Below are 14,808 nucleotides of genomic sequence, written 5' to 3'. Positions count from 1 at the left end.
ACAGCTCTTGTTTCCCTTTATTTTTCCAAATAGTTGTCTTTCAACATCTACAAATATAACCCTAAAATATGACCAGCTGGTAGTTTAATAGTTGATTGAATCCCAGGGCTAATTTGACTATTTTGGTATTTTTTAGGAGGTGTACATTATCAATGCAAGAAACATTTTAACCTTGGTAAGTGTTTCATTGGTTTTATAAATGATCAAAATCACCATTATTTATAGGTGCATTTGTCATATCTTCAAATCACTTGCCCCTCATTGATGTGGGTTGGAACCTCACTCAGGGCGTTGAATTCTTCATGTGAGGAAGCTATCCAGCTGGCTTACAGAAAGTCTATGGTTCTACCCAGGTGCTCACTCGTGATGAAATAATGCATGGAGGATCACATGGGGGTCTTCCTCAACCACAAAATCTGGAAAGTCACCATAGACCTATAATTGTGTTGATGCGGCATAAAAACCAACAAAATAATTAGATAAATAAAAAAGGAGTTTTGTAAGCTTATTTTGTAAGATTGACGTAGAAAATATATGTTTCTTGCATTTCACCAATGTTTGCTTCACACACGATTTCAAATATTGCCAGTGTTTTCTTGATAATTTCTATAGAATGTATCGTGTAATATCCTGTTCACAAGGGGTTGAAAGTAGTACCATAGTTTTTTATACGCCCGTTTGAAAAACGGGACGTATTATGGGAACGCCCCTGGCGGGCGGGCGGGTTGGCGGGCGGGCGGCGTCCACAGACCTTGTCCGGAGCATATCTTCTACATGCATGAAGGGATTTTGATGAAACTTGGCACAGTTGTTCACCATCATGAGACGGAGTGTCATGCGCAAGAACCAGGTCCCTAGGTCTAAGGTCAAGGTCACACTTAGAGGTCAAAGGTCAAATTCAAGAATGACTTTGTCCGGAGCATATCTTCTTCATGCATAGAGGGATTTTGATGAAAGTTGGCACAATTGTTCATCATCATGAGAAGGAGTGTCATGCGCAAGAACCAGGTCCCTAGGTCTAAGGTCAAGGTCACACTTAGAGGTCAAAGGATACAAGAATGTTGTCCGGAGCATTTCTTCTTCATGCGTAGAGGGATTTTGATATAACTTGGCACAAATGTTCACCACCATGAGGCGGAGTGTCATGCGCAAGAACCAGGTCTCTAGGTCTAAGGTCAAGGTCACACTTAGAGGTCAAAGGATACAAGAATGAAAACCTTGTCCGGAGCATGTCTTCTTCATGCATAGAGGGATTTTGATATAACTTGGCACAAATGTTCACCACCACGAGACGTAGTGTCATGCGCAAGAACCAGGTCCCTAGGTCTAAGGTCAAGGTCACACTTAGAGGCCAAAGGTCAGATACAAGAATGACTTTGTCCGAAGCATTTCTTCTTCATGCATGGAGGGATTTTGATGTAACTTGACACAATTATACACCATCATGAGACGAAGTGTCATGCGCAGTTCCCTTCTTTCGAATTACTTCCCTTTGTTGTTACTATAAATAGCTTATATTGTAACTTTTTCATTACTAGTCATAGGGAAAAATCGAGACCACTTTTCTGTAGTACAATATGCATGCTACATCCAATTTTGAGGTGTATTTTGACCAGTCTCTACCTGGTAAAGATTTTTGTGAGGACTTACAATTTTTTTTTTTATTTTTTTATTTTTTTTTTTATTTTTTTTTAAGATTAACTTCCCTTAGTTGTTACTATAAATAACTTATATTGTAACTTTTTTATAATTGACCGTAGGGAAAAACCAAGACCACTTTTCTGTGGTACAACATAGATGTTACTTTCCAATTTTAGGTGTATTTTAAGGTATCTCTGCCTGGTAAGGAGTTTTTTTGTGGACTTAGAAAAACAAAACACTTAGTTATTACTAAACAACCACAAAGTTAAAATTCCATTTGCAAATACAGGTGCTAGAGTAAAGAAATTTGCTGTGACGGGCGTATATTGTGACATTCTTGCACTCTTGTTTTTTTATTTTTAGATGTATGTTGGGTACAGTCGTTGTTGGATGATAGTTCATGCCCAGGGAAATAAAAGGTATATATATATGATTATTAGTAGATTAATACCTGCATTTTTAGCTTGACTTTTTGAAGAATGTTGACTGTTGAGAGCTCTCCTACTCAACACAACGTCGACATCCTTCCACATTTACACCTTAGTAAAAGTTTTGATGCACTTTCTCCTTTTTATATGCCCAAAGGGATGTATTATGTTATAGCCCCACCTTTATATGGCTATATGATGTACATGTCGCATAACTGGTACCCGATTTAACGGGTCAATAATACAACCGAAACAAGTCGAAAAGTGGAACAAGTAGAAATTGCCTAGTAACGAGAATGATGCCATTGTTCTCGAGAATAAAATTAATTATTTTTAGTCGAAAATGCAGAAATGTTCCTTGAATTGTGTGTACCTTTTATACTAATATTTAATGTTTCGATACACTTCTCTATCTCTGTTATTGCTAAATACATTTGACACTGACAGCTCTTGTAAAAATAGTTGTTTCAAATTTAAAACCAATTTCTAAACATAGTTCGAAATATTTCCATCAGGCCGTCTCAAAAACCAGTTTGATAATAGAAAACCTGAGTTATAATGACCTTCTGTAAGCATACTGCAGAAATGCAAACGTCATTGTTCATTGAATATGATTGTTACTTATGAGGAAGCTGTTGTTATCTATGACTTTGAGCAATATATAATCTTATTTACATGTTGTCTTCCTATAGTTGTACAGAGTGGCTGCAGAGACATGAAAAGTTTCTTATGTGTAAAAATCTCCCATATACCCGTTTCTTTGGAGTAAATGTCTTCTCAGGTGACGTAAGTAGCAATATTTATGTTTTTATATACTCTTCATGCTAAGTTTTTAGCTTGACTTTGATGAATAAGGAGAGGTATCTTACTTACAATACAGTTGTTGTCACATCTTGAAGTTTTTCGGACCAGTCCACATTTTGACTAAAACCTTTGTCATATAACTTTGAGCCTTTCAACATTTGTGTACCATCACCAAGTCCAGTTTGAAGTTAGAGTATGTGACTTTCAAAGATTTTGACTGAATTATGAAACCTTCTAACAATTACTGGTTCATTCTTTGTAAATGTCCATGTTTTGTCAAAATTACTCGACTTGTGCCTTGAAACTTTATCTCTTGTTTATCATAACAGTCTTTATGTGTAGCCAAAAGTACAAGTATTTTGGCTGAATTGTAGCCCTTTTTGGACTTGAATATTTGGTCTCTATACAAGTCCACATTTGGTCAAAACTATTATTGACATGTAGCTTTGAAACATAGAAAACCTTTTCATTGTCATAATCTGGATCTGAAGTTATACAGTGTAGTTATAAAATTACAGCAAAGATATTTGACTGAAATTTTTGCCTCAAATTTTAGAATTAGATATCAGTTAAGTTTTTCATACCAGTCACTATTTTGTCTGAACTGTTTGTCTGAATTGTTTACCATCATAGTCTCCATATGTAGATATCTAAACACTTCCATTCTATATTTTGGCTAGACTGTTACCATTGAACCCTTTCTTTCCATCATGGCCTGTATAGGCAAGAGTACATAACTTTTCTACTTGCACCTTTTTGCTAGACCATTCAAAATATAACAAGGAACCCATATTTACATTAGTTCATCTAATAGTCGGGCCTACTGTCAAGATACAAGTACAAATTTTATTTAAAGTCGGTGATTAATATACAGACAACATTAGCTATATATAGCTATTGACCAACATGAAATAACAAAAGTATATTTAATAACATATTAAAAGAAACAGCCAACAAACAGCTCTTGTTACATTGGTAACAATTTTCTATATGACCAACACCAGGAAGAGGTTAGTTAAGACATGTATAGGTTTCGGGCGATCATGCCAGGTCTGTAGCACCCATATATAGGACCTTTGTTAAGTCAAATATACAGACTAAATAATTTTATAAGGTCATGCAAACACAAAGTTTTGTGCTCTACCGGTTGATTTTATTTTGCTAACTTAATGTTTCCCTTAATGTCTCACATTTATATATTGTCCCATACATTTGTAATCCATGATCAAATTAACTTAAGTAGACAAAAGCCTAATTATGTAGTAACAAGGGCTATAAAAATGTTTATGGGTCATTATTGTCTCTATAGTAAGGGACTAGCCATGCTAAAAAGGTAAATTTTAATTACAGGCTCAAATTATCATCAGTCATAATCTTAAAAGAATGTTCCTGAAAAAAAAGAAATAAGTTTGTTATCTTGTTTTCTGGCATATTATAAGAAGTAGAGATTGTTAATAATATAACCATGGTTGTTTTCATTGAAATTCAATTAAATGTACTGAACATATAATAAAATAAAAAGACTTAAAGCTAGGTATGTCATATATCTTTTATTGACTTCTAAAGAAGAAACATTATTGCTGATAGCCTTAATGATTTAGACAATGGTTTTGTTTAACTTCTATGATCATTTGTTTTATTTTAGTCCAGAGAAGATTTACAGTAGCCATAACATAATTGATGGCATGGTGTCAGGTGAACAGGGAATTGGCTAACTTATTTATGGAAGAAATTGGGTGAGAAATGCTTTGTAAAGTAAAAGAAAAATGTTGTAAATTGTCATTATAGACTACAAGACTTGATAAACAAGCTGTACTGTTTCTTTAATGGTTTTGATTGAAAGTAATGTTGCACTATACTTTCTTGCAGGTTGGCCGAGTGTTACCTTTCAAAAGTGTTAGAAAAGGAAGCTATGATTGCCATTTTGCAAGAGGTAAGAGTAAATTAATGACTTTGAGCCATCTTATTTATGTACATTTGGATTTTGTCTGGTAAGTAACTGTCATTTATTGGTGGATTTAAAAAAAACAAAAAAAAACTTTGCAGCAATGCTCAGCCTGGCAGAATGATGTGTCATGTGCAAGAATGAAACCTCTACACTTCTACCTTTTTGATTAGTCTTGATTGTTCTTGCCTGTGACATAACTTTAAAAGTACTGAAGGGAATGTATGCAAATTACACCTATGATAGAGGATATTTAGATGAAGTGCAGTGTACGAGGACAACTCTACAAGATTTATTTTATCTATTACCACCTTTCATTTATTCATTTACACAAGCATGCAGTGATGGAGGACATATACAAGAAGTCTTCCATCTGTAAATACTTTTGAAATAAATTAATGTATTTTGAGCTCAGGTGAGTTTTTGTGATCACTCGATGTCCGGTGTCTGTCGTCTGTCAACATTTAGCTTGTGTATGCGATAGAGGCTGTATTTTTCAACTGATTTTCATGAAATTTATTTAGATTGATTACCTTGATGAAATCTAGGCAAAATTCAAAAATGGGTCATCTGGGGCCAAAAACTAGGTCACTAAAATCAAAGAAAAACCTTGTGTATGAGATAGTTTTATTTTTCAATTGATCTTCATGAATTTTGGTCAGAATGATTACCTTGATGAAGTTTAGGCCATGCTTGAAAATGGGTCATGTTGGGTGAAAAACTAGGTCACTAGGTCAAATCAAAGAAAAACCTTGTGTATGCGATAGAGGCTGTTTTTTTACTGATCTTCATGAAATTTGGTCAGAATGATAATCTTGATGAAATCTAGGCCAAGTTTGAAAATGAGTCATCTTGGGTCAAAAAATAGGTCACTAGGTCAAATCACAGAAAAACCTTGTGTATGCAATAGAGGCTGTATTTTTCAGTTGACATATTACTTTCCAATTCTGTTCAAATTAGCAGTATTTTGGACATGTACTTTTTCAGATGTAGTCTGTTTTCTAAGAAATACTTCAAAAAGCATTCATTTGAGCATTTATAATACATTTCTTGTTTTAGTATAACATGCACTCAGAAAGATTGTTTTTTACTACAGAGTGTGGAATTCTGTCCAATTTCTGCTGTATATACAATACCTATTTCTTATACACCCTTTAGGGTCAGGTCATTATGTGTATATTTAATTACTTTATGCATTTATTTCAGCACTGCACTGTAACCTATAAAGAGGCGGAAGCTAGGTTGATGGAAACAGAGAGTAAGAGCAATAAAAGCATGCCAAATTGCTAACAAAACATTCAAAAGACTTGTAGCACTTGTTTATTTTAGTGGGATTGGCAATCCTTTACTTTACAATATTGACATGTTTAAGTAATAATATTATTATTTATAGTGTCTTTATGTATATTTTTTTATCTAAGAATACTGCTATCTCAGCTGAGATGAAGCCATAGCAACCAGAAGGAAAAACTTTAGAAAATCTAGCTTGCATGTACTCATAGCTGAGTTTGAGATTGAAAGCGGAATTGTGCTGTCTTTGTGATCCACAGTGCTTGATAAAGTGATAACACGATGTGACTAAAAGAATTTGAATTGTTGTTTATTTACATCGATTGTTCCAGGGGTTTTTACACATCATTTTAAATACTCTGACTTGACTGCATTCTGGAAACTAACCAGTTCTCACACCGGAGGAAGGAACTAATTCCACTTACAGGATTCGAACATGTGACCTACGGGTAAGGAGTCTGACACTCTACTCTTGCACCACTGTGCCTCCCTTATCCCAAAGATTCTTCTGGGTCCGATTGCACAATGAAGTTGGCACAAACTTATTAATTTAATGTTCATAGCTGGAACTTATGTCAGTGTCATCATCACAGCCCATATGGCATGTATCTTATAAAATTTGTATGTACATATAACAATTTTTAGCTCACCTGAACCAAAGGCTCATGGTGAGCTTTTGTGACCGCTCAATGTCTGTCGTGCGACGTGTGTCTGTCAACATTTTCTAAAAAAAATCTTGAAAACAACTCCGCAGAATTACACCAAACTTCACAGAAATGATCCTTGGATGGTCCCCTTTCAAAATTGTTCAAAGAAATCAATTCTATGCTGAACCCTGGTTGCCATGGCAACCAAGAAGGTCCAAAGTTTAACATAGACTTAAATGTATATAGGGAAAAAAGTTTAAAAATCTTCTTGTCTGAAACCACAACACTTAGACCTTTGATATTTGGTTTGTAACATTGTCTTATGATCCTCAACCAAAATTGTTCAAATTGTACCCCTTGGGTGAAAAGAGGCCCTACCCTGAGGGTCCCAAGTTTTATATAGACTTAAATAGGAAAAAACTTTAAAAATCTTCTTGTCTGAAACCATACGACATAGGCTTTTGATATTTGGTATGATGCATTGTCTAGTAGTCCTCTATCAAAATTGTTCAAATTATGCCCGTGGGGTTAAAAGAGGCCCCGCCCAGGGGTCAACTAGTTATTATGTGAGTTATATAGGAAAAAATACTAAAAAATCATCTGATCCTATTTCCAAGACTGTTTAATTATAATTACCTGATAACCCCAAGTAATATGTTGTCACTATTTTTTCTGAGGACCTTCTTGTCCTCAAGTGCAATGATAACAGGTGAGCGATATAGGGCCATCATGGCCCTCTTGTTCTAATAACCTATCTGTAGAAAGGGTTGCAATTCTGTAAAAAAAATAATGGAGTCAAGAAAACTGCACAAAATGATTTCATTTATGGTGACTTAGGTTGATATTCATTCAAAACCATTCATGTTTCGTGTTATTAAATATTTAAGATTAAGTGGAAATAAGTACTATATTTAGCATACAATATGTTAAAAAGTGATTTTGAACATAATCCAAATAAAGTAATTGGTGCAGTTAATTAAATGATTTACTATGTTCTCTTGGTTTTGCAGAGGCTTGGATTTATCAAGGTGTAGGAGATGACAAAGTATTCCTTTCGTTGGTAAAGCAACGATTAAATGATCAGTTTGTTTAAAAATGGCATGAAAGAATACAAAATTCTAGCAGGGCATTATTTTATAAGACTATTGCGAGTTTTCATTTTCAACCATACTTGGATTGTTTTAATATCAATAAGTTTTGTAAATCTTTAACTCATTTAAGAGTATCGTCCCATAGATAGCAAATCAAAGCTGGTAGGTGGAATCGACCACAACGTACAGCCATATCTGACAGAAAATGCATACTCTGTGGCAAATTAGAAGATGAATATCACTTTATTATTGAATGCACGTTATACCAAGAGATAAGACAGCGATATATACCTCGTAGATTTTGGATACGATCGAACATGTTTAAATTTACTGAACTTATGACGTCAGAAAACAAAGCTTTAATAAAAAAATTCTTGGTATTTATACACATACAGCCTTTAAGACAAGAAACACACTTTTGTATAGTTAATTCTTCAAGGACTCGTCTTAAATATGTATAACCTATATTTTCTATTGGCAAAGTAAAGTATCTTGACTGTTTTCTTCTAATTTTACGTTTACTGACCAATGATATGATACTATATTACAGAACTTGTACTTTCTCTTTTAAAATTTTATTTAGGGTATAAATAATTTGACCTTATGTTTTGTTGATTTCGTATAAGGTCTTTCAAAGCTAAATGTTGTTTAATGTAAATCATATGTAGTATAGCTAGTCTTGTATTTTTATTTTCGACAAGGCTTGGCATCCATATTGTAGTACATTATACAATTATTGACTCTTGAGCCATTGGATATGATGTGATATTCACCGGAAGAGAGCAATATTGACCTCGGCTATCTTGCTCTCTTCCGGTGAATATCACATCATATCCAGTGGCTCAAGAGTCAATAACTGTTTTACTATATGGGTTCAGGTTTATGAATAAGTAACAAGTATTTGATGCAACATATTTTATGTTTGAAAGTAACATTAACTCTGTGAAAACTTAATAACGATTAATTAAATGAAGACACTTAAATTTCCAGGAATCATTCAGTGTGTATACAGTTTCTTAAGTTATCATTGAAATTTATTGTAGTTGATTATCTGTAGCTGGATTTCTCACTGTTCATATTATAACTACAGCTACATGTCAGTTCAACTTTCATTCTATTTTTAGAAAGTAATGTTTAATGGGAAAAACCCTCTAACCAGTAAACATGAAATATATTTTGAAAGATGATGAGCGTTTTCGGCCAATGAAATTCAGGTTATTTTTAGCTCATCTGATTTTTTGAAAAAAAATGATGAGTTATTGTCATCACTTGAGCGGTTGTCGGCGTCGGCGTCGGTGTCGGCGTCGGCGTCTGCGTCGGCGTTGCCTGGTTAAGTTTTATGTTTAGGTCAGCTTTTCTCCTAAACTATCAAAGCTATTGCTTTGAAACTTGGAAGACTTGTTCACCATCATAAGCTGACCCTGTATAGCAAGAAACATAACTCCATCTTGCTTTTTGCAAGATTTATGGCCCCTTTTGTACTTAGAAAATATCAGATTTCTTGGTTAAGTTTTATGTTTAGGTCAACTTTTCTCCTAAACTATCAAAGCTATTGCTTTGAAACTTGGAATACTTGTTCACCATCATAAGCAGACCCTGTACATCAAGAAACATAACTCCAATTTGCTTTTTGCAAGAATTATTGCCCCTTTTGGACTTAGAAAATCAGTTTTCTTGGTTAAGTTTTATGTTTAGGTCAGCTTTTATCCTAAACTATCAAAGCTATTGCTTTAAAACTTGCAACACTTGTTCACCATCATAAGCTGACCCTGTACAGCAAGAAACATAACTCCATCCTGCTTTTTGCAAGATTTATGGCCCCTTTTGGACTTAGAAAATATCAGATTTCTTGGTTAAGTTTTATGTTTAGGTCAACTTTTTCTCTTAAACTATCAAAGCTATTGCTTTGAAACTTGCAACACTTGTTCACCATCACAAGCTGACCCTGTACAGCAAGCAACATAACTCCATCCTGCTTTTTGCAATAATTATTGCCCCTTTTGGACTTAGAAAATCATTTTCTTGGTTGAGTATTATGTTTAAGGCAACTTTTCTCATAAACTATCAAAGTTATTGCTTTAAAACTTGCAACAGTTTTTCACAATCATAAGTGGACACTGTACATCAAGAAACATAACTCTATCCTGCTTTTTGCAAGAATGATGGCCCTTTTTAGACTTAGAAAATCATGGGTAGGACAATATTTCTATTATACAAAAAAAATCAGATGAGCGTCAGCACCCGCAAGGCGGTGCTCTTGTTAGAACATATAATGAAATATTATGTACTGTGTATGGTATGTACATTTGTATTTATATAGCTAATGTGGCATTGTGTTGTTGTCTTTTTGTAGTTGTTTCTGTTCAAATGTAGTTTCAAATGTGTTACATAATAATGAGATAAACTGATTGTGAAACTACTTTTTGTAATCGGCTTACCAGCCTCGTTGTTATCCTGCTTTCTGGTAAATATTAAATGAAAAGGTGAAATGTCGCTGTAATGTTAATATATTTGAATGTATTCTTCTAAGACATTATTTTGGTAACTTCTTTCTATTTTCTACCAGCCTTCTTCGGGTGAATACATGTACTTACCTCATCTAATAGGGTTTCATTTAAACGCAATGTTAGTTTTGCTAGTTGTATATATTATATATGTCATTGTTTATATATTTCTTTTGTACACTGTCCGCTGTTGTATTTGTGACTATGTATGTCGTCATGGGCTTTTTAGCCTATTTGATTTGAAATAAAATGTCTGTCTGTCATTTCAAAGCCGCTAGCTATTTCATAATTTCACTAGCATTTAGCTTGTATGATAATGCTTGTCTAAATTTCAACCCTGTAGCAAATGAAATCGTAGACACATTAAAGTTGAAACTAAATCTGTTTTTTGTTTGTTTGTTACTGACAACAAACTTTAGTAGTACATTTGGTTGAAGGACATCCGTGATTCTGTAACAAGTCTGTGTACACGGCATTCATATTTTGAGTTTTGTGTATAGCCTTAAGTCAGTGCCTTAAGTATAACACTGATTAAGAAGAACATGCGAATCTTTTAGACTGTAAAATGAAATGATGGAAAGTCCTTGGCACTGGTTAATCGGAACAACAGGTAGAAGGCGATTCCTATTAGCTTTGAATATGGAAAGAAAGGTCCCAAGCCGTCATTTAAGGGAACATCCGGTGAAAGGTGATTCTAATGTTCTGAAATATGGACTGATAAAGGTTTCCGTGTGGTTTTTATGCCCCCGAAGGGAGGCATATTAGTTTTCAACTGTTCGTTTGTTAGTTCGTTCGTTCGATCGTTAGTCATGTTAACTTTTTGCATGAAGGCACTTTACTCGCAAACCACTGCACCCAGGACCTTCAAACTTCACATGCTGATAGTACTTATTGAGTTTACCACCCCTACTGACTTTGGGGTCAAAGGTCAAGGTCACAGGGGCCAACGTTAACTTTTTGCATGAAGGCACTTTACTCGCGAACCATTGCACCCAGGACCTTCAAACTTCACATGCTGATAGTACTTAATGAGTACACCACCCCTAATGACTTTGTGGTCACCAGGTCAAAGATCAAGGTCACAGGAGCCAACGTTAACTTTTTGCATGAAGGCACTTCACTCGCAAAGCACTACACTCGGGACCTTCAAACTTCACATGCTGATAGTACTTGTTGAATATCCGGTAGAATGCGTTTCTTATGACCCTGTTATATGGAATATTATACAGGGACCTACACACAACTGGTAGAAGGCGATTACTTTAAGGATTTGACATTGAGTGATAAACGGTCCCTGGCTATTCATATTAAAACTTGATATGGAGTGATCGATGGAGGGTCTTGAACTGTGATTTAAACAAACACCAGATAGAAGCAATTCGACGAGACTTAATATTGAATGAAAAGAGATCCAATATGCACTGGTTAAATAAAATATCTTGTAGAAGGCGATTCTTATGAGACTGCTCTATGGGATGACAGATAATACTAGACACTGGTTAAATGGAAAAAAAACTATCCTCAGGCTATTCCTTCTAGACTTTTGAGATTGAATGAGGGAGAGCCCGGGTCCTTTTTAAGTGGACTGGTTATATGGTAGAAGGCGATTCTTATGTGACTGTAATATGAAACTATGGAGGGTTCCATGTACTCATTAGACTGTTATTAGACTGTTATATGGAAAAAAGTACTTTCTAGATTGGCGCTGGTGATACAGAATAACTAGAAGAACCGATACTTATTCCATTTTGATATGGAGCAATGCAGAGCCACTACACATGATTTAAGGGAACATCCGGTAGGAGGCTAATCTTATGAGACTGAAATATCGACGTTGTACTTATCAGACTGCAATATGGAATAAAACATGGAATAAAAGTTAGTCCTGGGCGTTGGTTATTCAGAAGAACTAATAGAAGGGATCCTATCAGATTTAATATGGACTGATACAGAATCTCGGTTGAACGATTTAGGGGAACATCTGGAAGGAGACGAATCTTACAAGACTAATATTTTTAATTGATCCAAATAACACCAAAGAGAAAGACGACTATTTTGAGACTGTTATTTGGTAAAATAGAGGTTTCTAGACACTGGTAAAACGAAATATCCGGTAGAAGGCGTTTCTTATGAGCCTGTTATATGGAATATTATACAGGGACCTACACACAACTGGTAGAAGGCGATTACTTTAAGGATTTAACATTGAGTGATAAACGGTCCCTGGCTATTCATATTAAAATTTGATATGGAGTGATCGATGGAGGGTCTTGAACCGTTATTTAAACGAACACCAGATAGAAGGCGAGTCTATGACACTGTGATATTGAATGAAAGAGGTCCCATATGCGCTGGTTAAATAAAACATCTGGTAGAAGGCGATCCTTATGAGACTGCTCTATGGGGTGAAAGATAAAACTAGACACTGGTTAAATAGAAAAAAAATCCTGTCCTAAGGCTATTCCTTCTAGACTTTGAGATTGAATGAGGGAGAGCCCTGGTCCTTTTTTAAGCGAATATATGGTAGAAGGCGATTCTTATGAGACTGTACTATGAAACTATTGAGGGTTCCATGTACTTATTAGACTGTTATATGGAAAAAGTATTTTCTTGATACAGAATAACTAGTAGAACCGATACTTATTCCATTTAATATGGAACGATGCAGAGTTACTACACATGATTTAAAGGAACATCTGGTAGGAGGCTATTCTTATGAGACTGAAATATCTACGTTGTACTTATCAGACTGCAATATGGAATAAAACATGGAATAAAAGTTAGTTCTTGGCGTTGGTTATTCAAAAGAACTAGTAGAGGCGATCCCTATTAGATTTAGTACGGACTGTTACAGAATCTCGTGTGAACGTTTTATGGGAACATCTGGTAGGGGACGAATCTTAAGAGACTTTAATATTTAATTCATTAAAAAAAAAACGAGAGAAAGACGACTATTTTAGACTGTTTTTTGGTAAAATAGTGGTTTATACACGCTGGTAAAACGAAACATCTGGTAGAAAGCGTTTCTTATGACCCTGTTATATGGAATATTATACAGGGTCCTAGACAACTTGTAAACGGCGAATTCTATGAGAATTTAACTTGGATGATAAATGGTCCCGGGCGATTCTTATTAAAACATGGCATTCCCTTGTATATTCGTCCTTGTTCAATTTTCCCCTTCGGATTCCTCTCCCATCCCCGACCCCATTTCGCCCATTGCCGTTTCCTCCCCCTACATCAATATTTAGCATAATTTAATATGTACTTGTTGGATGTTTGAAGCAACCCATCTGAAATATTTTCCTATTACAGCTTCTTTTTGTTGTGGGCCTACTATGTAAATGCGTGGGCATGGGGTTGTGTTTTGGTGCCCTGTGCTTCCAAGAAATCTCCCCTTACCTATATTCTTTTGATACGAAGAGATCGGTTGAGGGTCTTGAACCGTGATTTAAGCGAACACCAGATAGAAGCAATTCTACGAGACTTAATATTGAATGAAATAGGTCCCATATGCGCTGGTTAAATAAATCATCTGGTAGAAGGCGATTCTTATGAGACTTAGCGGCTCTATGGGATTAAAGATAATAAAAGACACTGGTTAAATGGGGACAAAAAAACTCCCAATGCTATTCCTTTTAGACTTTGAGATTGTACGAGGGAGAGCCCGGGTCCTTTTTTAAGCGAACATATGGTAGAAGGCGATTCTTATGAGACTGTATTATGTAACTATGGAGGGTTCCATGTACTTATTAGACTGTTATATGGAAAAAAAGTACTTTCTTGATTGGCGCTGGTTACACAGAATAACTGGAAGAATCGATACTTATTCGATTTAATATGGAACAATGCAGAGCCACTACACATGATTTAGGGGAACATCCGGTAGGAGGCTATTCTTATGAGACTGAAATATCGACGTTGTACTTATCAGACTGCAATATAGAATAAAACATAGAATAAAAGTTAGTTCTGGGCGTTGGTTATTCAGAAGAACTAGTAGAAGCGATCCCTATTAGATTTAATATGGACTGATACAGAATCTCGGATGAACGATTTAGGGGAACATCTGGTAGGAGACGAATCTTACAAGACTTTAATATTTAACTGATCCAAATAACACCAAGGAGAAAGACGACTATTTTGAGACTGTTATTTAGTAAAATAGAGGTTTCTAGACATTGGTAAAACGAAATATCCGGTTAAGGCGTTTCTTATGACCCTTTTATATGGAATAGTACACAGGGACCTACACACAACTGGTTGAAGGCGATTACTTTAAAGATTTGATATTGAGTGGTAAAACAGTCCCTGGCTATTCATATCAAAATTTGATATGGAGTAATAGATTGAGGGTCTTGAACTGTGATTTAAACAAACACCAGATATAAGGTGAGTCTATGAGACTGTAATATTGAATGAAAGAGGTCCCATATGCGCTGGTTAAATAAAACATCT

The 14,808-nt window shown here is 35.2% G+C and overlaps 2 protein-coding genes across 2 annotated transcripts in view; both read left to right on the top strand.

The window, feature by feature from the left end:
• LOC123553026 (uncharacterized) overlaps positions 1–10,733 on the top strand; it is a 41,237-nt gene extending 30,504 nt beyond the window's left edge. The window contains exons 21-23 of the mRNA XM_053549338.1: positions 4,519–4,609; positions 4,743–4,806; positions 6,025–10,733. Coding sequence (XP_053405313.1) covers positions 4,519–4,588 — 70 coding nt within the window. The 3' untranslated portion in view covers positions 4,589–4,609; positions 4,743–4,806; positions 6,025–10,733. The remainder of the gene's footprint in view (positions 1–4,518; positions 4,610–4,742; positions 4,807–6,024) is intronic.
• Positions 1–14,808, top strand: part of LOC123566151 (uncharacterized) — a 70,018-nt gene that overhangs the window by 30,828 nt on the left and 24,382 nt on the right. The window lies entirely within an intron of this gene.

This window comes from Mercenaria mercenaria, chromosome 1 (assembly GCF_021730395.1).
Source record: "Mercenaria mercenaria strain notata chromosome 1, MADL_Memer_1, whole genome shotgun sequence".
Classification (NCBI taxonomy): Eukaryota; Metazoa; Mollusca; class Bivalvia; order Venerida; family Veneridae; genus Mercenaria; species Mercenaria mercenaria.
Note: the sequence above shows the minus strand (reverse complement) of the source record. Positions and strands in the feature narration are given on the sequence as shown.